This window comes from Carcharodon carcharias, chromosome 2 (assembly GCF_017639515.1).
Source record: "Carcharodon carcharias isolate sCarCar2 chromosome 2, sCarCar2.pri, whole genome shotgun sequence".
NCBI classification, from domain to species: Eukaryota; Metazoa; Chordata; class Chondrichthyes; order Lamniformes; family Lamnidae; genus Carcharodon; species Carcharodon carcharias.
Genome location: NC_054468.1, coordinates 172,163,287 through 172,189,148, shown reverse-complemented (window position 1 = coordinate 172,189,148; position 25,862 = coordinate 172,163,287). Strand labels below are relative to the sequence as shown.

Below are 25,862 nucleotides of genomic sequence, written 5' to 3'. Positions count from 1 at the left end.
TAAAATACACTCATGTCAAGAAATCATGAAACCTCCCTTTCTGTTGTAGGCACTGGGAACTCTACAATAGCTTTTACGTTTGTATCTCATGGGGCTACTTGACCTTGTCCAACAGTGTGGCCTAAATATGTAAGTTTTGCTTTCACAAATTCACTTTTAGCCAAATTTACAACCAACTTGGCTTCCTGTAGTGGGTCATACAGTTCTTCAAATGTTGCAGATGTCGCTCCCAGGTTTGACTGAATATCACAAAGTAATCAGTACAGACTGCACAATTGCACTTTGTTAGTCTCTGAAATGTTGCTGGTGCATTTTCATACTGAAGGGTATTACTTTCCATTGGTATAGAGCATCCGGAGTCACAAAAACTGAAATTTCTTTTGCCTTATCCGATGAAGGTACTTGCCATTATTCTCGCAATAAGTCAATTTTTTTGATAAATGCTGACTGTCCAACTCTCTCAGTACAATCCTCCAACCGTGGAATAGGATATGAATCTGCCTCTGTTACTGCATTTACTTTGCAATAATCAATATACAGTCTTTGTGATTCATCTGGTTTTGGCACCGTTACAATGGGTGAACTCCAATTGCTGTGACTGGGCTCTATGAGGTCATTTTGAAACATAAATTCACTTTCTTTCTGCACTTAAGCTAATTTTACTGGGTTTAATCTATATGGGTGTTGACTTATTAAAACTGAATTCCCCCACATCAACATCATGCAACGCCAAATTTGTCTTCCCTGGCCTATTTCCACAAATTGCTTTGTGTGACTGTAACAGCTTTTATAAATCACTTCGACAGTTTTCTGGAAGGTAGCTTAATATCACTTTTAGATTCTTAAGTACCTCCTCATTGTTCAATTTAATCAGAAGAAGGTTATTACAGAATCTTTAATTTCTATTTCCCCCTCCTTACCTGCAACTACTAGTATCTCCTTCTGTTTATCCTCTGTCAAACTACTTTTTGAGCATGTTTACATGGCACACTCACTGGTTCTTTTTTCTATCTGGGATATTTACTACAGTACATAGATTACTTTACTCAATTTCTTTTCAATCTCATAAGGTCCACTAAACCTTGCATTTAACGGTTCACCTGACACTGGCAACAATACCAACACTTTTTCCCCAGCCACAAAACTATGAGCCTTTGCCCTTTTATCCGCTTTAACCTTCATTATTTGCTGAGATACCTTTAAATGTTTCCTAGCTAACTCACATGCCCTATTCAATCTTTCTCTGAATTTCATCACATAATCCAAGAGAGTAGTTTCAGAAATCTGACTCACTGATTTCTCCTGAATCAGTTTGAGTGGTCCCCTTACTTAATGACCATAAGTTAACTCAAAAGGACTGAACCCTGTTGACTCATTAGGGGTATCCCTAATAGCAAACAACAACAATGGAATCCCTCAATCCCAATCATGTGGGTGGTCTTGACTATATGCTCTAATCATAATCTTTAAATTTTGATGCCACCTTTCTAAAGCACTTTGTGATCAGGGTGATAGGCTGGCAACCTAAATTGCTTTATTTCCTAGGTTGTGAGTTACTACTTTAAACAGCTGTGACATGAAATTTGAACCCTGATCAGGCCGTATTTCTTTTGGGAATCCATATCTTGTAATGATTTTGTTTATGACTTTGTCTAAAATCACCTTTGCTGTGATTTTCCTTCTGGAGATCTTGTGGACACATCCATGATTGTCAGTAAAAACTATTTTCACTTTTAGTCTTAGGAAGGGGTCCTGCACAATCAATCAGGACCCTATTAAAAGGTTCCTCAAAGACTGGAATTGGAATTAAAAGTGCAGGCTTAATCACCACTTGAGGTTTTCCTATCACTTGATATATGTGGCACGTTTGACAGAATTTAACTGCACCTTTATGTAGCCCAGGCCAATAGAAATGGTTTTTTATCTTAGCCTGTGTTTCCCTAATTCCCAAATGTCCAGCCATTGGCATTTCATATTGGTACCCAGATGATAGCGCTGCTTGGTGCACTATCGCCCACTTTTCATCTGCCAGGATGTGACGTGGTCTCCACTTCCTCATTAACACATTGTCTTTAAGGTAGCAATACTCTGGAATGTATTTGCCTCAGTTTCAGAATAAGCTGTCTGGTATAACTGTTTTAATTCTGGCTCCTTCTGCTATAACGCCACTGACTTCAATGAACTAAACACCTGAGCCTCATTCTCTCTAATCTGCTCCTCCTGACTAATCTTTTCAAAAATAGATCTTGCCAAATGAGGTTTGGCATCCTCCCCCTGTGTTTTAGATTCTTCCTCTTCCTGTTTAGTTTTGTGTGCCTGTGACCTCATCACCATGCAGTCTGGAAACTATCCAGGATGTTCTTTCTATAAACTCTTTGTTGATGGTATCTCAATAGATTTCTCTACCAGTAGTAAGTGTAGTCAATATTTGCGATCCAGCTATATCACTTCCTTGAACAAATTTAACCACTGAAATGGCAACTTCTCTACCACACCAACAATTACCTTTCCTGATTTTAAGTCACTTTTCAAATTTATTTTATATAATGAGATAGGTCTAAATCCTCCATGTATTCCACTAATTAACACTTTCTCCTCCAATAACCCATTGGACAGCAGATGGCACTGTCCCATAACATTAATGATTGGCGGGCGCCTGTATCCCTCAAGATTTGACAGTCTTTCCTGCTTCCCCCAAAATACAAGGATATACTTTCCCTTCACGTATCCAATCTTTGAACATCTCTCTAACTTGCCGTTCAGAACTTGCTTGTGAACACGTTCCCACCTCTCCAGCTAATTTTGTCTCCACCTTTCTCGCCTATACAAATGTTACTGGTTTGTCTTCCACTTGGGTCTCAGAGCCCACAACACTGAATTACAGAACTCCTCTGAGTTCCTATCACTGCAATTGTTCTCCCATTTAACTTGCAATAACTTGATCTCATATGTGCAGCCTGGTTCCAATGATCACATACAACTTTTTTCCCTTCACTTCTGCCTTCCACCTTTTCATCTTTAGTAGACTGGCATCCTTCAGCTTGCTCCTTGTTACTAATACTTTTACCATTGCTAGGTTTTCCATATCTCTAATTTCCTTGCTGCCTCCCATATGATCATTTTCCTATGCTCAGCTGTCTGTGTGAAATGATCATAAGTATCAGCTAAAACAGCAGCTTGCCTGATCTTTTTATGTTGTCTTTCATGTAAATATATTTTCATAGTTACTGGAATACTATTTCTAAATTCTTTCATCATAATTTTTCTTACATTTTCAAAAGTCTTGTCTAACTTCAATGGCCTAAACCATTGACCTCAGAGAGTTTCTTTTTCTCTTTCAAAATCTACAAATGTCTCATTAGATCTCTTTCTTATAGTCCAAAACTTCAACTGGTAAGCTTCAGGGACAAACTCATAAACATTTATTATTGCTCCTTTCACTACTTCATAGACTGCAGATTGCTCCCCTGAGCTGTACCTGACAGAACACTCTATAAGATAATTTAAGCATCTCTTGGCCAATTCAATTTTATAGCAATTTTTTCAAATGAGGTGAAATATCCTTCAACTCCTTCCTCCATAAATTTAGGCACTAACCAAAGATTTTTAGTTAAAGCAAATTCCTCAAAAGAATCAAACTCACCATCCAAAACACCAACTCTACTTTCTTCCTTTATTCTAAGTTTCACTTTAGACAATTCACACTGCTTGGCTTCTTTCTCTCTCCAAAGCTCTCTATCTCTTTCCTTATCCCATTCCTCACTTGCTAACTTCTCTCTCTAAAGCTGTATTTCAAACTTTTGCATTTCTGTTTCTTGCAATCTTTTCTTTTCCTTTCCTTGCTCTTCTTTTTCCCATGCAAGCTTTTTTATTTATATTTCTTTTAACTAAAAAAATAAAAGGACAGATTTTTTTCATTTCTCGTTTTCTTTTTCTTATCATTCAAGTCTTTTCAGTTCCATTTATTTTTTAAGTTCAAATTTCTGCCTTTCTCTGTCCCTTTCTCCACCAAGTTGCTTTATTTGCAACTGAAGTCTTGATACCTCTAGCTGTGGTGCACTCATTTCAGGTGTCTCTTCCCTTAATTTTAAATGCTGAGTAAGTATTTTAACCAAATCGGCCTTATGAAATTTCGCTTTTATCTCTACCTGCACCTCATCTGCTAACTTTCTCAGCTGAATCTTAGTTAAAGATTTCAAATTCTCCACGTCTTCCACTCCCAGAAAAATCTTAGCAACTGCCAAAGCCATTTTGCAGTCCAACCACTTTAAAATCCCTCAAGATAAAACTCCTGAGCTCAGTACTTTCTCCGTACTCGTATCCTTTAGATTCACAAATTCCAATTCAATCAAGGAATTTTAAATCCTGCAAAGAGCCCCCAAATTTGTTATGACCACAGCAGATGTTATTTGCTGAGCAAGCCAGATCATAAGCCTTTATTTAGTATTTTGAAAACGAGAAGGAAAAGCTACTCGCCCCAAAAGCATAGAACTCCAGTAACACCTTTAAGATTTTAAACATTAAAAGATTTATGATTTAAAATGTAAGCACATAAGGTTAAAGTTACACAGTTGAAACAGTCTTACAGAACAAGCCCCAAAAAAATCTGACTTGGTCAAGACACACAAGTGAACAACCTTCTTGGCAACAACTCCCTTATAGATTGTAACTATAAAAATCCAGTAATATTATCCAAGGCAAAGAATTGTTGTCACTTTAATAAATGTATACCACACGATTCCTCAAACACTTCCACTCATATGGAAGTCCAAAAGAAAGGTTCAGAAACAGACTACTTTCTGAAAACAAATATTTTTCTGGCTTGAAACAGGGTGGCTTTCTTCAATTCAAATCCCACACAGCTTTTCAGCAGTCCACCACACAGAAGCTGTCTTGCAGAAGCTGCAGAGCCACACCAACTCAGCTAAACATCTTTCCTTAAATAGCTTTTCACCCTTTCATCTCAAATCCCATTGTCCTTAACACCTCTTAGAACTCAACAAAATTTTTTATTTGGAGAAGTTATGTTCTTCTACTGCCTCCACTTTTGGGCCAATAAAATTTAATATACCTCTTCCCCTGTTTACCTATGAAACCTTTGTAAGTAGTAAAAGTTCCTTGTCACTCCTAAACTTCCCTTTGAAATTCAACAGCTGAAAAACCAAAGTCTGCACTTATCTCAAAATGCAAATGTTAAATCCAACCTAATTACTTGTAAGTCCAACCTTACCAAAACCTCTCATTACAAATGCATCAACCAAACACCTCAGCCTTTTATCTCTCAGTTCACACACACACATCGCACCCCACATGCACCCCACACACCCACATTTACAGAACAGCACCGTATTCTGAATAATATAAAAAAAAAACCCATCATCACACTACAAAGTATGACACCGAGCCATATAAAGTGAGATCATGTCAGATGGCCAAAACCTTGGTCAAAGTAAGGTAGAGAGGCGTAGTGTTTTAGGGAGGGAATTACAGAGCTTGGGGCCTAGGACCTTAAGGCATGGCTACCAGTGCTCCATATCATAGAGCAATTATAATTGGAAATGGACAAGAGGCCAAAATTAGAGGAGCGCAGACAACCTGGAGGGTTGTGGAGTTGGAGGAGATTACAGAGATACTGAGAGGCAAGCCAGAGAGGGATTTGAAAACAAGGATGAGAATTTTAAAATCAAGACATTGTTTATCCAGGAGCCAATATAGACTAGTGAACACAGGGGTGATAGGGGAATGCTGTGAGTTAAGACACTGACAGCAGAATTTTGGACGACCTCAAGTTTTTACAGGGCATAGAATGTGGGAGACCAGCCAGGACCGTGTTGGTAAAGTCAAGTCTAGGTCGACCAAGGTGAGTGTTTCAGAAGTTACATGAACTGAGAAGGGTGGACTCACAGAGATGGAGTCGCAGAGGTAGAATAGTCAGCTCTAGTGATGGCATGAATATTAGGTTGGAAGCTCATCTTGGGATCAAATGTGCCACCAAGTACGCAATGACGAGGTCAAAGGAGTGGCCATGAAAACGGGGTAAGGAGTTTACACAGGGAGGATAAAATGGCAATGGACTCAGAGAAGAAAGAGCATGATGAGTTGAGATGTAGGTTAAAATTCAACGCTAACATCACTGTGATGGAATCTGTCCTTGAAGCCAAGCATTCTGCTCTCTAATTACAAGAGGAATCCGAGCGAGAAGGCTCTGAATGCACTAAGAGCCACTTGAAGTAAAGTCCAACAGACTGCTAGGCAGTGCACCAGTGATTACTGGTTCCAACTTTGCGAGAATATTCAGTTGTCCTTTATAATAGGAAATGCGAGGGCACATATGAAGAGATCAAAAAGGCAACAGGTTCATCAGCTAAGAAAACGGCTCCAGTGGAAACAAGGTCATCACTGACTGCAATAAACAGTTGGAGAGATGGGTTTGACGTTACATTGAGTTGTACTCCAGGGAGAGCACCGTTACTAAGGAAGCTCTAGACACCATAGAAAAACTTCCTGTCATAGCATAGCTGGATATTGAACCCACAGTAGAGGAGCTTAGCAAAGCTACTGACTAAAATAAAGATAAAAACAAAAAAACTGCGGATGCTGGAAATCCAAAACAAAAACAGAATTACCTGGAAAAACTCAGCAGGTCTGGCAGCATCGGCGGAGAAGAAAAGAGTTGACGTTTCGAGTCCTCATGACCCTTTGACAGAACTTGCGTTTGAGTCCAAGAAAGAGTTGAAATATAAGCTGGTTTAAGGTGTGTGTGTGGGGGGCGGAGAGATAGAGAGACAAAGAGGTGGAGGGGGGGGGGGGGGTGTGTTTGTAGGGACAAACAAGCAGTGATAGAAGCAGATCATCAAAAGATGTCAACGACAATAGTACAATAGAACACATAGGTGTTAAAATTGAAGTTGGTGATATTATCTAAACGAATGTGCTAATTAAGAATGGATGGTAGGGCACTCAAGGTATAGCTCTAGTGGGTTTTTTTTATATATAATGGAAATAGGTGGGAAAAGGAAAATCTTTATAACTTATTGGAAAAAAAAAGGGAAGGGGGAAACAGAAAGGGGGTGGGGATGGGGGAGGGAGCTTACGACCTAAAGTTGTTGAATTCAATATTCAGTCCAGAAGGCTGTAAAGTCCCTAGTCGGAAGATGAGGTGTTGTTCCTCCAGTTTGCGTTGGGCTTGACTGGAACAATGCAGCAAGCCAAGGACAGACATGTGGGCAAGAGAGCAGGGTGGAGTGTTGAAATGGCAAGCGACAGGGAGGTTTGGGTCATTCTTGCGGACAGACCGCAGGTGTTCTGCAAAGCGGTCGCCCAGTTTACGTTTGGTCTCTCCAATGTAGAGGAGACCACATTGGGAGCAACGGATGCAGTAGACTAAGTTGGGGGAAATGCAAGTGAAATGCTGCTTCACTTGAAAGGAGTGTTTGGGTCCTTGGACGGTGAGGAGAGAGGAAGTGAAGGGGCAGGTGTTGCATTTTTTGCGTGGGCATGGGGTGTTGCCATAGGAGGAGGTTGAGGAGTAGGGGGTGATGGAGGAGTGGACCAGGGTGTCCCGGAGGGAGTGATCCCTACGGAATGCCGATAAGGTGGGGTGAAGGGAAGATGTGTTTGGTGGTGGCATCATGCTGGAGTTGGCGGAAATGGCGGAGGATGATCCTTTGAATGCGGAGGCTGGTGGGGTGATAAGTGAGGACAAGGGGGACCCTATCATGTTTCTGGGAGGGAGGAGAAGGCGTGAGGGCGGATGCGCGGGAGATGGGCCGGACACGGTTGAGGGCCCTGTCGACGACCGTGGGTGGAAAACCTCGGTTAAGGAAGAAGGAGGACATGTCAGAGGAACTGTTTTTGAATGTAGCATCATCGGAACAGATGCGACGGAGGCGAAGGAACTGAGAGAATGGGATGGAGTCCTTACAGGAAGCAGGGTGTGAGGAGCTGTAGTCGAGATAGCTGTGGGAGTCGGTGGGTTTGTAATGGATATTGGTGGACAGTCTATCACCAGAGATTGAGACAGAGAGGTCAAGGAAGGGAAGGGAAGTGTCAGAGATGGACCACGTGAAAATGATGGAGGGGTGGAGAATGGAAGCAAAATTAATAAATTTTTCCAAGTCCTGACGAGAGCATGAAGTGGCACCGAAGTAATCATCGATGTACCGGAGAAAGAGTTGTGGAAGGGGGCCGGAGTAGGACTGCAACAAGGAATGTTCCACATACCCCATAACCCGCTGACAAGGGTGGTGCTGTTGTTGTCTGGCGCACTGACCTCTACCTCGCGGAGGCTGAGCGTCAACTCGCAGACACTTCCTCCTACCTCTCCCTGGACCATGACCCCACCACTGAACATCAAGCCATTGTTTCCAGGACTGTCAGTGACCTCATCTCCTCTGGGGATCTCCCTCCCACAGCTTCCAACCTGATAGTCGCCCAACCTCGGACGGCCCGCTTCTATCTCCTACCCAAAATCCACAAACAGAACTGCCCCGGTAGACCGATCGTCTCAGCTTGCTCCTGCCCCACAGAACTCATTTCTCGTTATCTTGACTCCCTTCTCTCTCCCCTTGTCCAGTCCCTTCCCACCTACATCCGTGATTCCTCTGACACCTTACGTCACATACAATTTCCAGTTCCCTGGCCCCAACCGCTTCCTCTTCACCATGGACGTCCAATCCCTCTACACCTCCATCCCCCACCAGGATGGTCTGAGGGCCCTTAGCTTCTTCCTCGAACAGAGGCCCGAACAATCCCCATCCACCACTACTCTCCTCCGTCTGGCTGAACTTGTTCTCACACTGAACAATTTCTCCTTCAACTCCTCTCACTTCCTCCAAATAAAAGGTGTGGCTATGGGTACCCGCATGGGCCCCAGCTATGCCTGTCTCTTTATGGGGTATGTGGAACATTCCTTGTTGCAGTCCTACTCCGGCCCCCTTCCACAACTCTTTCTCCGGTACATCAATGATTACTTCGGTGCCGCTTCATGCTCTCGTCGGGACTTGGAAAAATTTATTAATTTTGCTTCCAATCTCCACCCCTCCATCATTTTCACGTGGTCCATCTCTGACACTTCCCTTCCCTTCCTTGACCTCTCTGTCTCAATCTCTGGTGATAGACTGTCCACCAATATCCATTACAAACCCACCGACTCCCACAGCTATCTCGACTACAGCTCCTCACACCCTGCTTCCTGTAAGGACTCTATCCCATTCTCTCAGTTCCTTCGCCTCCGTCGCATCTGTTCCGATGATGCTACATTCAAAAACAGTTCCTCTGACATGTCCTCCTTCTTCCTTAACCGAGGTTTTCCACCCACTGTCGTTGACAGGGCCCTCAACCGTGTCCGGCCCATCTCCCGCGCATCCGCCCTCACGCCTTCTCCCTCCCAGAAACATGATAGGGTCCCCCTTGTCCTCACTTATCACCCCACCAGCCTCCGCATTCAAAGGATCATCCTCCGCCATTTCCGCCAACTCCAGCATGATGCCACCACCAAACACATCTTCCCTTCACCCCACCTTATCGGCATTCCGTAGGGATCACTCCCTCCGGGACACCCTGGTCCACTCCTCCATCACCCCCTACTCCTCAACCCCCTCCTATGGCACCACCCCATGCCCACGCAAAAAATGCAACACCTGCCCCTTCACTTCCTCTCTCCTCACCGTCCAAGGACCCAAACACTCCTTTCAAGTGAAGCAGCATTTCACTTGCATTTCCCCCAACTTAGTCTACTGCATCCGTTGCTCCCAATGTGGTCTCCTCTACATTGGAGAGACCAAACGTAAACTGGGCGACCGCTTTGCAGAACACCTGCGGTCTGTCCGCAAGAATGACCCAAACCTCCCTGTCGCTTGCCATTTCAACACTCCACCCTGCTCTCTTGCCCACATGTCTGTCCTTGGCTTGCTGCATTGTTCCAGTCAAGCCCAACGCAAACTGGAGGAACAACACCTCATCTTCCGACTAGGGACTTTACAGCCTTCTGGACTGAATATTGAATTCAACAACTTTAGGTCGTAAGCTCCCTCCCCCATCCCCACCCCCTTTCTGTTTCCCCCTTCCCTTTTTTTTTCCAATAAATTATAAAGATTTTCCTTTTCCCACCTATTTCCATTATATAAAAAAAAACCCACTAGAGCTATACCTTGAGTGCCCTACCATCCATTCTTAATTAGCACATTCGTTTGGATAATATCACCAACTTCAATTTTAACACCTATGTGTTCTATTGTACTATTGTCGTTGACATCTTTTGATGATCTGCTTCTATCACTGCTTGTTTGTCCCTACAACCACACCCCTCCTCCCCCCCTCCACCTCTTTGTCTCTCTATCTCTCCGCCCCCCACACACACACCTTAAACCAGCTTATATTTCAACTCTTTCTTGGACTCGAACGCAAGTTCTGTTGAAGGGTCATGAGGACTCGAAACGTCAACTCTTTTCTTCTCCGCCGATGCTGCCAGACCTGCTGAGTTTTTCCAGGTAATTCTGTTTTTGTTAAAGCTACTGACTAGTTTGTCATGACAAAGCTCCGGGGGGTCACCCTGAACTCATCAAGCATGGGAAACTGGCTCTTCTGCAGCATCTCCACAAACTTCTCTGTTTCTGCTGGAGGGAGGGGGCAGTGTCCCAGGATATGCATGATGCAAAGATTTTGACCCTGTACAATAACAAGGGGGACTGCAATGATTGCAACAACTTTTGAGGTATTTCCCTGCTGAGCATTGTAGGAAAAATATTTGCCCATGTTGTCCTATTCAGACTACAGATCCCTGGCTGAATGCACCATTCTCTAATCCCAGTGTGATTTCAGAACTACAAGATTTACAGTTGACATGATCTTCAGTCCAGCAGCTGCAAAAGAAATGCCGTGAAGAAAGGAGACTACAAAAGAGTGCCTTCGCTGATCTTACCAAGGCATTCAACCATGTGAGCAATGGCATTTTATTTAATCTGCTGAGAAAATTAGCTGCCCACTGAAGCTGCTTAATGTAACCTTCTCTTCCCATGACAACATGATAGGTAAGGTCAGCTATGACATGGCAACATCTGAATGCTTTGTGGTCCGCAGTGAGGCCAAATAGGATTATGCTCTGGCATTGACACTCTTTGGCATATCATTCTTTTTGCTGCTATCATATGCCTTCAGGTCATCTACAGAGATTGTCTACTTTTGTACCAGAACTGATGGAAAACTGTTCAGCCTTGTTCATGTGAGATCCAAGTCAAAAGGTACGCCAAGTCCTCACCTGATAGTTGTTCTCTGCTGACAGTGCTGAATTAGCATTCCATACCAAATAACATCTTCAGCAGCAAATGGTCAGACTCTCTCATGTCTGTAAAGAGATTGGTTTGACCATCAGCATCAGAAAGACAAACATGACCCAGGATGTTGCCCTACTGCCACCTATCAACATTGATAGCCTGACGCTGGAGGTGTTTGAAAGTTTCACATATCTAGGCTCCACAATCACCAGCAATCTGTCATTTGATGTTGAAATCAACACATTTATCACAAAATCTACAGCTGTTATGTCCAAACTGAGTAAGAGACAATGGAATATAAGAAATTTGACCAAGAACACCAACTGTCTGTCAAGCCTAAGTCATCAGTGCCCTTGTTTACAGTGGTAAAACCTTGGCAACATATGCTAAGCAGGAGAAAAAGCTGAATGATTTCTATCTTTGCTGTCTCAGACCTATCATTGGCATCTCTTGGAGGACAAGGGGGGAGGCAATGGCGTAGTGGTATTGTCGCTAGACTAGAAATCCAGAGACCCAGGAGGAATTTGAATTCAATAAAAATCTGGAATTAAAAGTCTAATGATGACCATGAAGCCATTGTCAATTGTTGTAAAATCCCATCTGGTTCACTAATGTCCTTTAAGGAAGGAAATTTGCCATCTTTACCTAGTCTGGCCTACATGTGACTCCAGACCCACAATGTGGTTAACTTTTAAATACCCTCTGAAATGGCCTAGTAAGCCACTCAGATGTATCAAACTGCTACAAAGTCGCAATAAAGGAATGAAACCGGATGGATCCCCAGCATTGACCTAGCACCAGAAACGACAACGGCAAACTCAGCCCACTGATGGTGGCAGTGTACTCTGGGTGGGGGACTTCAATGTCCATCACCAAGAGTGGCTCGGTAGCATCACTACTGACTGAACTGGCCAAGCCCTAAAGGACATAGCTGCTAGACTGGGTCTGCGGCAGGTCGTGAGGGAAACAACGTACTTGACCTTGTGCTCACCTGCCGCAGATGCAGCTGTCCATGACAGTATCGGTAGGAGTGACCACTGCACAGTCGTTGTGGAGACAAAGTCCTACCTTCACTTTGAGGATACCCTCCATCGTGTTGTGTGGCACTACCGCCAGGCTAAATGGGATAAATTTCGAACAGATCTAGCAACTCAAAACTGGGCACCCATGAGGTACTGTGGGCCATCAGCAGCAGCAGAATTGTACTTGAACACAATCTGTAACTTCATGGCCTGGCATATCACCCACTCAACTATTACCATCAAGCCAGGGGATCAACCCTGGTTCAATGAAGTATGCAAGAGGGCATGCCAGGAGCAGCACCAGACATGCCTAAAAATGAGGTGTCAACCTGGTGTAATTATAACACAGGACTACTTGCGTGCTAAACAGCATAAACAGCAAGTGATAGACAGAGCTAAGGGATCCCAGAACCAACGGATCAGATTTAAGCTCTGCAGTCCTACCACATCCAGTCGTGGACAATTAAACAACTCACTGGAGGAGGAGGAGGCTCCATAGATATCCCCCATACTCAATAATGGAGGAGCCCAGCACATCAGTGCAAAAGATAAGGCTGAAGCATTTGCTACAATCTTCAGCCAGAAGTGCCGAGTGGATGATCCATCTCAGCCTCCTCCGGAGGTCCCCAGCATCACAGATGCCAGTCTTCAGCCAATTCGATTCACTGCACATGCTATCAAGAAATGGCTGAAGGCACAGGATAATGCAAAGGCTATGGGCCCTGATAATATTCTGGCAATAGTACTGAAGACTTGTGCTGCAGAGCTTGCCTTGCACTTAGCCAAGCTGTTTCAGTACAGCTATGATGCTGGTATCTACCTGGCTATGTGGAAAATTGCCCAGATGTGTCCTGTACACACAAAGCAGGAAAAGTCCAATCCAGCCAATTACTGCCCCATCAGTCTATTCTTGATCATCAGTAAAGTAATGGAAGGAGTCATCAACAGCTCTATCAAGCGGCACTTGCTCAGCAATAACCTGCTCGCTGATGCCCAGTTTGGGTTCCGCCAGGGCCACTCAGCTCCTGACCTCATAATCTTCATTCAAGCTTGGACAAAAGAGCTTAACTCCTGAGGTGAGGTGGGAGTGACTTCCCTTGACATCAAGGCCACATTTGACAGAGTGTGCCTTCAAGGAGCCCTAGCAAAACCGGAGTCAATAGGAATTGGGGAAAAATCTCCACTGGTTAGTATCATACCTAGCACAAAGGAAGATGGTTGAGGTTGTTGGAGGTCAATCATCTCAGCTCCAGGACATCACTGCAGGAGTTCTTCAGGGCAGTGTCCTTGGCCCAACTGTCTTCAGCTGCTTCATCGATGACCTTCCTTCCATCATAAGGTCAGAAGTGGGGATGTTCACTGATGATTACACAACGTTCACCATTCGCAACTTTTCAGATACTGAAGCAGTCCATGTACAAATGCAGCAAGACCTGGACAATATTGAAGCTTGGGCTGACAAATGGCAAGTGACATTTATGCCACACAAGTGTCAGCTAATGACCATCTCCAACAAGAAAGAATCTAGCCATTGCCCCTTGATGTTCAATGGCATTACCATCACTGAGTTCCCCACCATCAACAGCCTGGGGGTTACCATTGACCAGAAACTAAACTGGACTAGCCATGTAAATACTGTGGCTACAAGAGCAGGTCAGAGGCTAAGAATCATGTGACGAGTAACTCATCTCCTGACTCCCCAGAGCCCGTCCACCATCTACAAGGCACAAGTCAGGAATGTGATGTAATACTGTCTACTTGCCTGGATCAATGCAGCTCCCATAACACAGGAAGCTTGACACTGTCCAGGACAAAGCAGCCCACTTGATTGGCACCACATCCACAAACTTTCATTCCCTCCACCATCCATGCACAGCAGCAACGGTGTGTGCCATCTACAAGATGCACTGCAGAAACTCACCAAGACTCCTTCGACAGCACCTTCCAAACCCACGACCACAAGGGCAGCAGATGGAGTGGAACTTGCAGGTGGTGTTCCCATCTAAGTCACTCACCATCCTGACTTGGCAATATATTGCCATTCTTTCACTGGCTGGGTCAGAATCCTGGAACTCCCTCCCTTATAGCACTGTGGGTGTACCTACACCACGTGGACTGCAGAGGTTCATGAAGGCAGCTCACTACCACCTTCTCAAGGGCAACTATGGATGGGCGAAAAATGCTGGCCTAGCCAACAAAGCCCACACCCCATGAATGAATAAAAGAAAAAAAAAATCACTAACTAACTCAGAGGTCCTGGAGTATGCTAATTACATATGCACACACTCATTGCTAAACCAATTACGTATGCGCTGGATTGGCATAACGGCTGAATACCCAAAGAGCTTCTGTATGGTGAATTGGTTACTGCATCACGAACCCCTGGGCATCCATACCTCTGCTACAAGGACAGCAAGCACAATATGAAGATGGCAGAGATTGACACTGACAACTGGGAGACAGTTACTGATGTCCTTGATCTCTTGGAGCCAACTGTTTAGAAGGACATTGGAAGAGCGAGCAGAAAGGAGAAACTCAGCTGGCTGGGAACAGGGCCCAGAGAAAACAGAGACCAGTGAACCGAGCACCTTCTCAGCTCAGTCTCCATCTGGAGCAAATGTGGCAGAAACTGCCATGCCAGAGTGGAGATCCTCAGCCACACCAGACGATACTTAACAGAGTTGACCACCAGGGCACAAACCATCATCTTACGAGACAGAAGGCTGTCTCATTGAATTGAAATCACCGAGGATAAAAAGTCATTTGGTGTAGAGGCTGAGGGAAGAAAGCAGTGAAGAAATCTTGGTGATAAAATTATCTCAGGGAGGGCAGTACAGAATAATGATTTTGAAAGTGAAAGGGGGGGATGAGGTGAGATGGTCAAAGAAGGAGAAGGTGCATGCAGAGAAAGGGGTCAGGCCCAGATGTGATCTTGTGTTAAGCGCCACACCGCCATCACCATGGTTTTGATGGGGCGAGTGGTGGAAGATGTAGCTAGGTGAGGAGACTTCATCAAAATGGGAGGTGTCATCACTTCTCAGCCAGGTTTCTGTTAAGGCCAAGGTGTTGATGTAATTATGCACAAGAAGTTCATGGATGGCAAAAACTTGTTCACAAGTGAAGGGTCATTCTGGAGGGAGCTGCGTAGTAAGATGGTGAGAGCTGATCTGCTGGCAGAATCCACAGGGTTAGCGGTGGGAGGATGATTGGAAAAGTTAGCCCCCAGTGGGGGCACTAGGCAGGAAGGTCGACGAGAGAGTGGGATGGGACAATTGGGGGTTGCTGTTTGTAATGAACCAGTGCTGAGTGCCTCACTCAGCCTGTTGAAGGATGCCAAAAAGACACAGAGCAAAGCTGTAAGCTTGTCGCCTGTTCCTGTTAGATAAGAGAGCAGGAAATTCAAGGAGTCTGAAGGGTTGGGTGGGGAATTGCTAAGGGGATGTGAATGGAGGCATGATGATAGAAGTAAGTCTAGGAGGAGTAAAAAATAAGAACTTAAAAGGAGCAAAAATGGAAATAGGCTCAGGTTTGCAACGGCAGCCAAAACCCGCATTCGAATGGATGCAGGGAGAGCACAAGTTACATGCACAAAAGTTAGGATATATAGAAACATGATAGGAAATAGATGGCAATAATAGGAAGTAGTCCAGAGTTAAAGTTGGAGGGCTTGTGGTGGAATTATGACAATATAGGAGGGGTGGAATCAGTATGGAGCATCAATGAACTGTTACCCAAATTTGGAGATAGGTGAAGAGAGTGAAGTGCAGAAGCATTTTGAGGGAGTATTGAAGAATGCACTGATGGTTATTTTCATAGGAATGAAGATCCAGATGTGCAGACTCAGTTTCAGGAGAGAAAAATGATGATGAAGTTGGAGGACACCATAAAATCCAAAAGCAGATAACTGGCCAATGCCCCAGATGAGCTGGTTGCTGCAAGGTGCACTATAGTTGTCCATTGATAACAGCCCCACTCTCCTCCATTCTTTTTTCCTTGTGTGACTCTGCTTTATTCTTCCTTGCTTATCTGAGGACACCTACTGAACAAACTGTGGCAGGTGTTCTACTCTACCACTGTCTCACAGGCAGTCCCTTGGGATCAAGGATGACTTGCTTCCACTCAGATTTAGTGGATTCCAAGATGGCTGATAAGTCCAGGGTGTGATCTGCAGACCTTGCCACATGCAGGGTAGGATTGGGTAGATGGGTTATTAGGGGGTTTGTGCACTCCCCCCATTTCCTTGACTTTACCTCTGCATGTTCCCGACAAATTCTCTCTATATGTTCAGCACCTTCCTTGTTGAACCTTCTCCGTTTTGGTTGGTCACAAGCCAGGAACTCCCATGAGTTGGTGAGGATATTTGACCTCTTCAGTGATGCTCTGAGGACATCTCTTAGTGTTTCCACTGTCCTCTTGAGAGTCTCTTGCCGTGACCACATTCCGAGTTGCTTTGGGAGTCTGGTATCAGGCTTAGTTGTCGTTCTCAGCAAAGCAGGTTTTGAGTGATCAGCATCTCAATATTGGGCAAGGTTGCTTGGGAGAAAATGCTGTTGTTGGACTTCCTATCTTGCCAGCAGGATCTTGTGAAGACACTGTGGTGGTATTTCTCCACTGCTTTGAGATGCCTGCTGTAGGTTGGCCAAGTCTCCAAAGAGGAGCACAGGGATCACTACTGCCTGGTAAACCATGACCATAGTATCAGGTTTGAGATCCACTCTAGTACCATTCTAGTATTCTGATGTGTATATGACGCAAGATTATATATTAAATTAACAATTTTCCATTAGTTTTTACAATTGATGGAACTGAGAATGTAAGTGAAGTACAGGAGGATATGAACCCCAACTGTCAGTTAAATGCAAAAAAGGGTTTAGATTTGAAAAATATAGCAGATTTCAAGATGGATAAGCCTTTATAATATATAAGTAGTGTGTGTATGTATATATCTGTATAAGCATATCTATAAAACTCAGCAGGTCTGGCAGCATCGGCGGAGAAGAAAAGAGTTGACGTTTCGAGTCCTCATGACCCTTCAACAGAACTTGAGTTCGAGTCCAAGAAAGAGTTGAAATATAAGCTGGTTTAAGGTGTGTGTGTGGGGGGCGGAGAGTTAGAGAGAGAGAGAGGTGGGGGGGGCGGTGTGGTTGTAGGGACAAACAAGCAGTGATAGAAGCAGATCATCAAAAGATGTCAACGACAATAGTACAATAGAACACATAGGTGTTAAAGTTAAAGTTGGTGATATTATCTAAACGAATGTGCTAATTAAGAATGGATGGTAGGGCACTCAAGGTATAGCTCTAGTGGGGGTTTTTTTTTAATAATGGAAATAGGTGGGAAAAGGAAAATCTTTATAATTTATTGGAAAAAAAAGGAAGGGGGAAACAGAAAGGGGGTGGGGATGGGGGAGGGAGCTCACGACCTAAAGTTGTTGAATTCAATATTCAGTCCGGAAGGCTGTAAAGTGCCTAGTCGGAAGATGAGGTGTTGTTCCTCCAGTTTGCGTTGGGCTTCACTGCAACAATGCAGCAAGCCAAGGACAGACATGTGGGCAAGAGAGCAGGGTGGAATGTTAAAATGGCAAGCGACAGGGAGGTTTGGGTCATTCTTGCGGACAGACCAAACGTAAACTGGGCGACCGCTTTGCAGAACACCTGCGGTCTGTCCGCAAGAATGACCCAAACCTCCCTGTCGCTTGCCATTTTAACACTCCACCCTGCTCTCTTGCCCACATGTCTGTCCTTGGCTTGCTGCATTGTTCCAGTGAAGCCCAACGCAAACTGGAGGAACAACACCTCATCTTCCGACTAGGCACTTTACAGCCTTCCGGACTGAATATTGAATTCAACAACTTTAGGTCGTGAGCTCCCTCCCCCATCCCCACCCCCTTTCCGTTTCCCCCGTCCTTTTTTTCCCAATAAATTATAAAGATTTTCCTTTTCCCACCTATTTCCATTATTTTAAAAAAAAACACCCCCACTAGAGCTATACCTTGAGTGCCCTACCATCCATTCTTAATTAGCACATTCATTTAGATAATATCACCAACTTTAACTTTAACACCTATGTGTTCTTTTGTACCATTGTTGCTGACATCTTTTGATGATCTGCTTCTATCACTGCTTGTTTGTCCCTACAACCACAACCCCCCCCCTCCACCTCTCTCTCTCTCTCTCTCTCTCCGCCCCCCACACACACACCTTAAACCAGCTTATATTTCAACTTTTTCTTGGACTCGAACCTCAAGTTCTGTCGAAGGGTCATGAGGACTCGAAACGTCAACTCTTTTCTTCTCCGCCGATGCTGCCAGACCTGCTGAGTTTTTCCAGGTAATTCTGTTTTTGTTTTGGATTTCCAGCATCCGCAGTTTTTTTGTTTTTATCTCTGTGGAGAATAGCAGAGGCTATTGCCATAATTATTTTATCATAAATTTGCAAACTGTTAGAACTTACAATTTGAGAGCAAGTTAGTAAGCACTTAAAAATACTTGGGTTAATCAAAGACAGCACTAATTTGTTCAAAGCAATTTGATTGATATGTCACTGCGTTTTTTTTCTAAAAGAAGGGATTGATTAGATAGATAAAGGAAATGCCATAGCTGTTGTGTAAATGTTCAGGAAGGGAGGAAATGGGGTTGGGGGGGTGCAGGATGGAGATTTTTTAATTGAAGTTTTAGCTGTTGTTACAACCTAAACTTAAAAAAATTCTCAAATTCAAATTTCTGATAATCTAAAGGATATAAAAACTGAGGGGAAATGAGTATAAATGACCCTTTTTGTAATAATTTTGTGTTTTCCTTTCCTAAGCTTTATTTGTACTCTCTTCACATGAATCTATATTTCATCTGGTTATTTCAGTTTCTGCTCAACTTTTTAATGCGTATCCCTTTTCGGTATAACAGCTAATAAGAGCCAGCTAGAGAAGCACTTTGCACAACAGACGTGTTCAACATATCCTTAGTAGAGAAAGTTTGAGGTGATTTCTTTATCCCGGTCCTACTCTATTTCAATGTCTTATATACTTTGTTCATTTTCTAAAATGACAAGACCCTATTTCTATAAAGTATATGTATTGTGTCAGTACTGTAATTGAAAATGGTAGAATTCCTTATAAACCAAATTGTATGTGAAATTTATTATGATGTTGCTGACGTTATGCTGGCAGAGTAGAAGCCCAAGGAAATTCCAATATATTCAGCAAGTGTACCTTCAAACCATGAAATCAGTGATCAAAATGCATTTAATTTTTTGCAGGTTCAAAGTCTAAGACTGCTGCATGCCATTTAAACTTTGATTTGTCAGCTCTTGACATTTGTCAAATCCAGGCCAGGTTGTTATTTGAAATACTTTGCAAACCAGTGTATTATTTGTGGTGGTGGGTAGAGAAGAAAGGGCTTATTTAATATCTTACCTCTACCATCTTGCCACAGTACTTCAGCTGCATGATTATAGAGCATCAAAGACTTCACTGGAGGACATTATGGAGTGACTGATGAATGTGAAGAAGAGATCTTCATATAAAATTATAGAGACAACAATCTGTTTATCTTCAAAACAAAAGCATAATTACCTGGAAAAACTCAGGTCTGGCAGCATCAGCGGAGAAGAAAAGAGTTGACGTTTCGAGTCCTCATGACCCTTCGACCAAACTGGTTCGGTCGAAGGGTCATGAGGACTCGAAACGTCAACTCTTTTCTTCTCCGCCGATGCTGCCAGACCTGCTGAGTTTTTCCAGGTAATTGCTTTTGTTTTGGATTTCCAGCATCCGCAGTTTTTTTGTTTTAATCTGTTTATATTGTTGTAACAGAAAAAAGGGAAAGAGCATCTTAACAGTCTTGTGAAGAGTCTAATTATGCTTTCTAGATAATGCAGAAATAAAATGAACACAAATTTACATTCTTGTTTTTTTTTCAATCTAAGAATCTTTCTGAGGAAGAAAAGCAGAAAATTCAAAAAAGAAAACATTTGGCAGAAAAACTTAAACAGGAAGTTATCAAAAAATAGAACGTTGTGGACGGCACACTTAAAGAAGGATCTGGTACCTGATATTCTGACTCATAGAGATCTTTTATTCAACAGCATTAAAGTTTAAGCAGTACTGTATTACTTGTGACTGTGCCAGTGATAGTTCGCAGAGGATAATAAAATTCTACAGCAACAATTTGCAGTCTTCTACTTCCATTTACAGGCTATGACAGCAAAATTAAATTCTTTGCAACTCAACATGTCATTGTAGTTGAATTTTGTACTCTTGTCAGCTATAATCTTATACTGTAGTTCAAAACTATTGCCTGTAAAATACCAGAATTAATAGCCATCTCATTATTACTATGTGCTTGTATAATAAACTGCTTTGTTCAGACTCTTTGACCTAGGTTAGGGCTGATGTGTAAATTATAACAGTGTAAAGAAGGCTTACATATTCATGGAGTTCAGATGTGCCCAAATCTGTGTTGTGCAAATGCTGAGAAGTTGACAAGATGAGCTTTGGAAAAGAAATTCACTTTTGTAAAAATGGAATGCTGTTAAGAATTGTTTAATAGATATTTTTAATTTCATTATAAGTTTAGTATGGGATCTAATCATCGTATTACCTTATTTCAACTGTAAAACACAGTTGGGCTGTAATTTGTTCCACTGTGTGTCTGGAACAGATTTCATAACTCAAGTACTCTTGTTAACTTTAAAAGAAACCTTGAGCAAAATGTTTCATATTAAATGAAGTCATCTAATTAAGTTAAATATTATGAACACGTAAATGAATCTAATACCCAAATCTGTTAAAGGCTGCCTATTTCTGCCCTCAAATTTTCCAATCTATCTGCTCCTTCAATGGAGTAGAGTTTTTGTCTGCTGCAGCAGCATTCCATCTCACTCCTTGACGTTGACTATAAATTTTAGCTAACTAGTGAGGAGGTGACATGCTTGGCTAGCACACAATCCCTTTTCCCTTTGGGAGAGGGGTTTGAATTTAGTCTAGGCCAAAATCTCCCTTTTGGATTTAAGTGCAATTAATTTGGGCAATCCTCGACCCTTATTTGAGTTTAACAAACAATTACCTATAATTTGACCAATTGCCAATTTATGTGGCAAGTGTTCTTTGTTTATGGCTAAAGCACTAGCTGAGGACAAATGGAGATTTACATACCTCAGTTCTATCAGCCCAAGCAGCCATACATATTTCAAACCTCTGAAGTAATTGTTTTTTATGTGGATCTTCCCAGAGAAGCAAGTCAGTTTTTTTAAAAGCTACCAAGTCTAACATATCTAAATCACCTCTACTGATCCAATGAAATTGGTTAAGTACAATATCTTATTCCTTGGATGAGAATACGTTTTGAGGGATGTTGAGATATTCTTGTATGCCATGCAAAACTTGATTTTAGGCTAGATTTTTGCAAGTGATTGAGGAAGTAATGGTCTGCACCCATATAATCATTTTTAACCAACTTCTTGTGGCATAAATGTTACCCATTAGTCTCTCTAGATTGTAATCCTTGGAGCAGAGATTAATACACTTGGGACCAGCAGAAAGATCCAAGATTCCGCAGTCCTTGTATGTTATTTTACTTATTGTGCTGTTGAGTTATTAGAAATTATTGCAGCATACAAGATAATCTGTGTTGCTTTAATTAGTCCAGGTCATGAACCACAACCCACTTAATTGTTTGCTTAATTTAAAAATAACCTGTGGAGAAGTTAATGAATCAAATTAATATTAAAAGGTACATTGTGGAATTTGGAGCCAGGAAGTGAGGACACATATCTACAAAAGGGGGATATGTTTGCAAGAGGGGGAATAACCAGGAATACACAATTTGGCAGGGCCTTATTAGCATTTTTTTCTGTTTCCCACCCAGCAGTTGGCCAAAGTGAGAGCCTGGCCAATTACCAGATTGGAAAAGCAGCATTATAAGACAATTGGAAAAAATAAGGCCATGGTGAGGAGTCCTAAGAGCAAAGAGGAAGGGAAAAATTGGACTTGGGTGGAAACTGGTTTCTGTGGGCAGCGGCGGATGCAGGATGCATTTGATGTGGAACAGGGTTGGTAGATTGTGGGACATCAATCATAGCATATTTGCTTGAGGAGTCAGGGCAAGTATTCCTTGATCCTCCTAACATAACTATTTGATCCGCCTGCTCCCACCTCCCTTTAGTTGCCAATATTTGAGGAACAGAGTCTCATTAACATTTTACAATCATTGACCCACCTCGCCACAGCAGATTACTTGGACACCTCTAAACCTGTCACAGTTAAACCAGAAGTTGGCACATTAAGGGTAAGTTTTAAACTATCAACTCACCTGACAGCTAAAATGGACCTAAATTGCAAGTGCCTTTTGGTTGAATTAACAGAGGAACCTTGTGCTATATTTGATGGATTTAACACTAAATATGAACAATGTGAAGAACATGGCACTTATGATTCTATTCTGTATCCCAGGTCTCATGTACACTTGCATTTATGAAAAGTATTTGTGACAAAAGGGTAACTCTTGAACTGATTTGCTAGCATTGGATTAGGAATTTTTCCTACATTTATAACTGTGCCTAACCACTCATTATACCTTGGTAACAAAAGAAAGTGTAGGGGCTGTAGGACTACATGTAATTTAGATTTTCCAGCCAATTTAAGCCTTTGGAAACTAAGATTTTTTAGGATTATTTTTGAAAGCAAAACTGCAATTCAGGAAACAGCAGCTGGCTGATGGATGTTAATTTCATGCTTTTAACTCCTTAGATTTGTTCTAAGTACAAGTCAAATAATGGCGAATGCAGCAGGATGGAAAAGGAAATGTTTACTAATGACATCAATGCTTTGAAAAATTCTTTATTTCTTGGTGCTGTATGTTTTTGTATTAATTGGACACTGTAGCACAGAGCAAATTAGGAATAGGGTTTTCAGGCTCTGTGGGAGCCATACAGTGTTCTTGATATATTATGGTATATGCATTTCATAGGAACATGGCACTGTATAGGACCAGAGATGACTATTTGGTCCATCTGCTCAGAGTTCAAAAAGGAATTCAGTTTACTAGCTATAATACTACAATTGATTTTCTCACCAAGAGTCTGTCCAATTCTTAAAATTACTGATGACATCGGCCTCAAATAACTTCCTGGGCACTTTCTTCTAAGCACTCACCGCCCTTGGTGAATTAGTTGTGTCTGATCCATCCATTCAACTTCCCTTTTCCCCAGTCTCAGGGCTTACAATAAACAGTCTCTCAATGTTCATCTTTTCCATACCCTAAAGTATTTTGAATACCTCAAATCTCAAACTTCTCTTTCCTATTGTAAACAAATTCAGCTTCTCTAGTTTCTCATCACTTGGTATTTTAAGTCACATGTCAGAAAAGTAGCATTTTACACTTTTTCTGGCACCATAATGCTTTTTCTGTAAGGTGACTATTAGAACTGCACAAGAGACGAAACAATGCCTTTTGATTGAGTTAAACTGCATACCTGATCAGGCAATTCCAGTGAAGAATGACCTTTGTCAGGAGCAATGATAGAAAATAAAGATCTGTATTTCTGTCATTTTCCTATCAATTGAAATGAATGGAAAAATTGAAGCCTGCAGAGCCATAATTTCTTGTCATTGCTATTCTTCATTGGGAGCATCTGAAAGGAAATGAGCTTTGGATTGTACCCTGATTTCAGTTCTATGTTATCAGACTCCATAACCCAAGATCCTGTTTGATTTTTTTTTTCCTAAATCATTGTCACACATCAACATTCATAGTCCTCTCCTATACTGCATCCTGTGGACTTTACATGATTTAGTTCCATTTATTTTTCTGGATTAATCTCATCACTTTACTTTTCAATTTTGACAACTGTAATTTGCCATTTCTTAATCCAACTACTGAGTTCTCTTTGTATATTATCAGCTTTGTCTTGATTGTTTTTAACTCCTCTCCAAATCTTTGTTAATCAGTAAACTGATGCTTTTGCCTTTATCTTCACTTCTGAATTATCAATATACATTATGACTAGAAAAGGGCAATTAAATTAATTTGTAGAGCATAAATTCTACCAAGTTGAGGTACAGGTTGTAACATACTGGCAACTGAAGGAGAGAAGGTGGAATAGTGTGCTGGTAGCCCAAACTTCTGGAAAGCAGATAAAGACTTGGAAGTTGCATCAGCACAATAGGGGTGAAATCTCTGATAGTCTCACTTGCACCTCCCAGAATACAAACTGGAGCAATACTTTATATATTTATAGCTGGTTGAGAGGAGATGCTGTTGTAGCATTCCCATCCCTAATTTAATGGTCGAATGCCATGATATACACCAATTGTATTTGCCTGCATGCGATTTGTAAGTATATTGTATTTCACACTTTCTTTATACACAGTAATGGTGTTTTACTGTAATGCATCTTGTGATGGCAAATTAAAAGCTTGCAAAAAGCACTCACCTGTCCTGGCACGATTATTTTGTACGTATCTTTGCTGTTATTGGTTTCATGAAACGTTGGACAGGATTCTACAAAAGTAACTGGCAACATTTCTTTTTCCATTCTATTGCATATATTGGGTAGGGGAGACGTACTTCATATAGACCTACTAACACCTACTGCTTCCTTATAAACTGCAGTTACTAATCTTACGTTAAGTGAAAATCTATTAAATGATTGCAAGTGATGGTATAGGATTCAAGCAAACTGTTTCAAATCAAAATACAAATTGCGTTAGAGTCATCGAGGTCTATAGCACAGAAAAAGGCCCTTCGGCCCATCGAGTACACCAGTCAAACAAATACCTAACTATTCTAATCCAGCACAAGGCCCATAGCCTCGTATGCCATGGCATTGCAAGTGCACATCCAAATACTGAAATATGAGGGTTTCTGCCTCTACCACCCTTTCAGGCAGTGAGTTCCACATTCCCACCACTTTCTGGGTGAAAAAATTCTTCCTCACATTCCCTCTAAACCACCTACCCCTTTCCTTAAATCTATGCCCCCTGGTTATTAATCCCTCCATCAAGGAAAAAAGTTACTTTCTGTCTACCCTATATATGCCCCTCATAATTTTATACACCTCAATCATGTCCCGCTCAATCTCCTCTGCTCCAAGGAAAATAACCCCAGTCTATCCAATCTCTCAAACTCTCCAGCCCAGGCAACATTCTGGTAAATCTCTGCACACTCTCTAGTGCAATCACATCCTTCCTATAATGCAGATTCCAGAACTACACGCAATACTCTAGCTGTGGCCTAACTAGCATCTTATACAGTTCCAGCATAACCTCCCTGCTCTTGTATTCTATGCTTAGGTTAATAAAGGCAAGTATCCCATATGCCTTCTTAATCACCTTCTCTAACTGTCCTGCTACCTTAAGGGACTGGTGGACATGCACACCGAGGTCTCTCTGATCCTGAGTACTTCCCAGGGTCCTACCATTCATCGTGTATTCCTATGCCTTGTTTGTCCTGTCCCAGTGCATCACCTTCACTGATCCAGATTAAATTCCATTTGTCACTGATCAGCCCATTTGACCAGCCTGTCAATATCCTCCTCACTATTTACCATCCCACCAATTTTTGTGTTATCCACAA

At 42.2% G+C, this 25,862-nt stretch overlaps 1 protein-coding gene across 4 annotated transcripts in view; it reads left to right on the top strand.

The window, feature by feature from the left end:
- Positions 1 to 24,715, top strand: part of cfap36 (cilia and flagella associated protein 36) — a 145,542-nt gene extending 120,827 nt beyond the window's left edge. For 2 of the 4 annotated variants that reach the window (XM_041177562.1, XM_041177584.1), the window contains one exon: positions 20,215 to 24,715. In XM_041177562.1, coding sequence (XP_041033496.1) covers positions 20,215 to 20,298 — 84 coding nt within the window. In that variant the 3' untranslated portion in view covers positions 20,299 to 24,715. Of the gene's footprint in view, positions 1 to 49; positions 86 to 10,810; positions 10,932 to 20,214 lie in introns of those variants that run through there. The other 2 variants (XM_041177571.1, XM_041177577.1) reach the window with 2 other exon arrangements.
- The last annotated feature ends 1,147 nt before the right edge of the window (positions 24,716 to 25,862 follow it).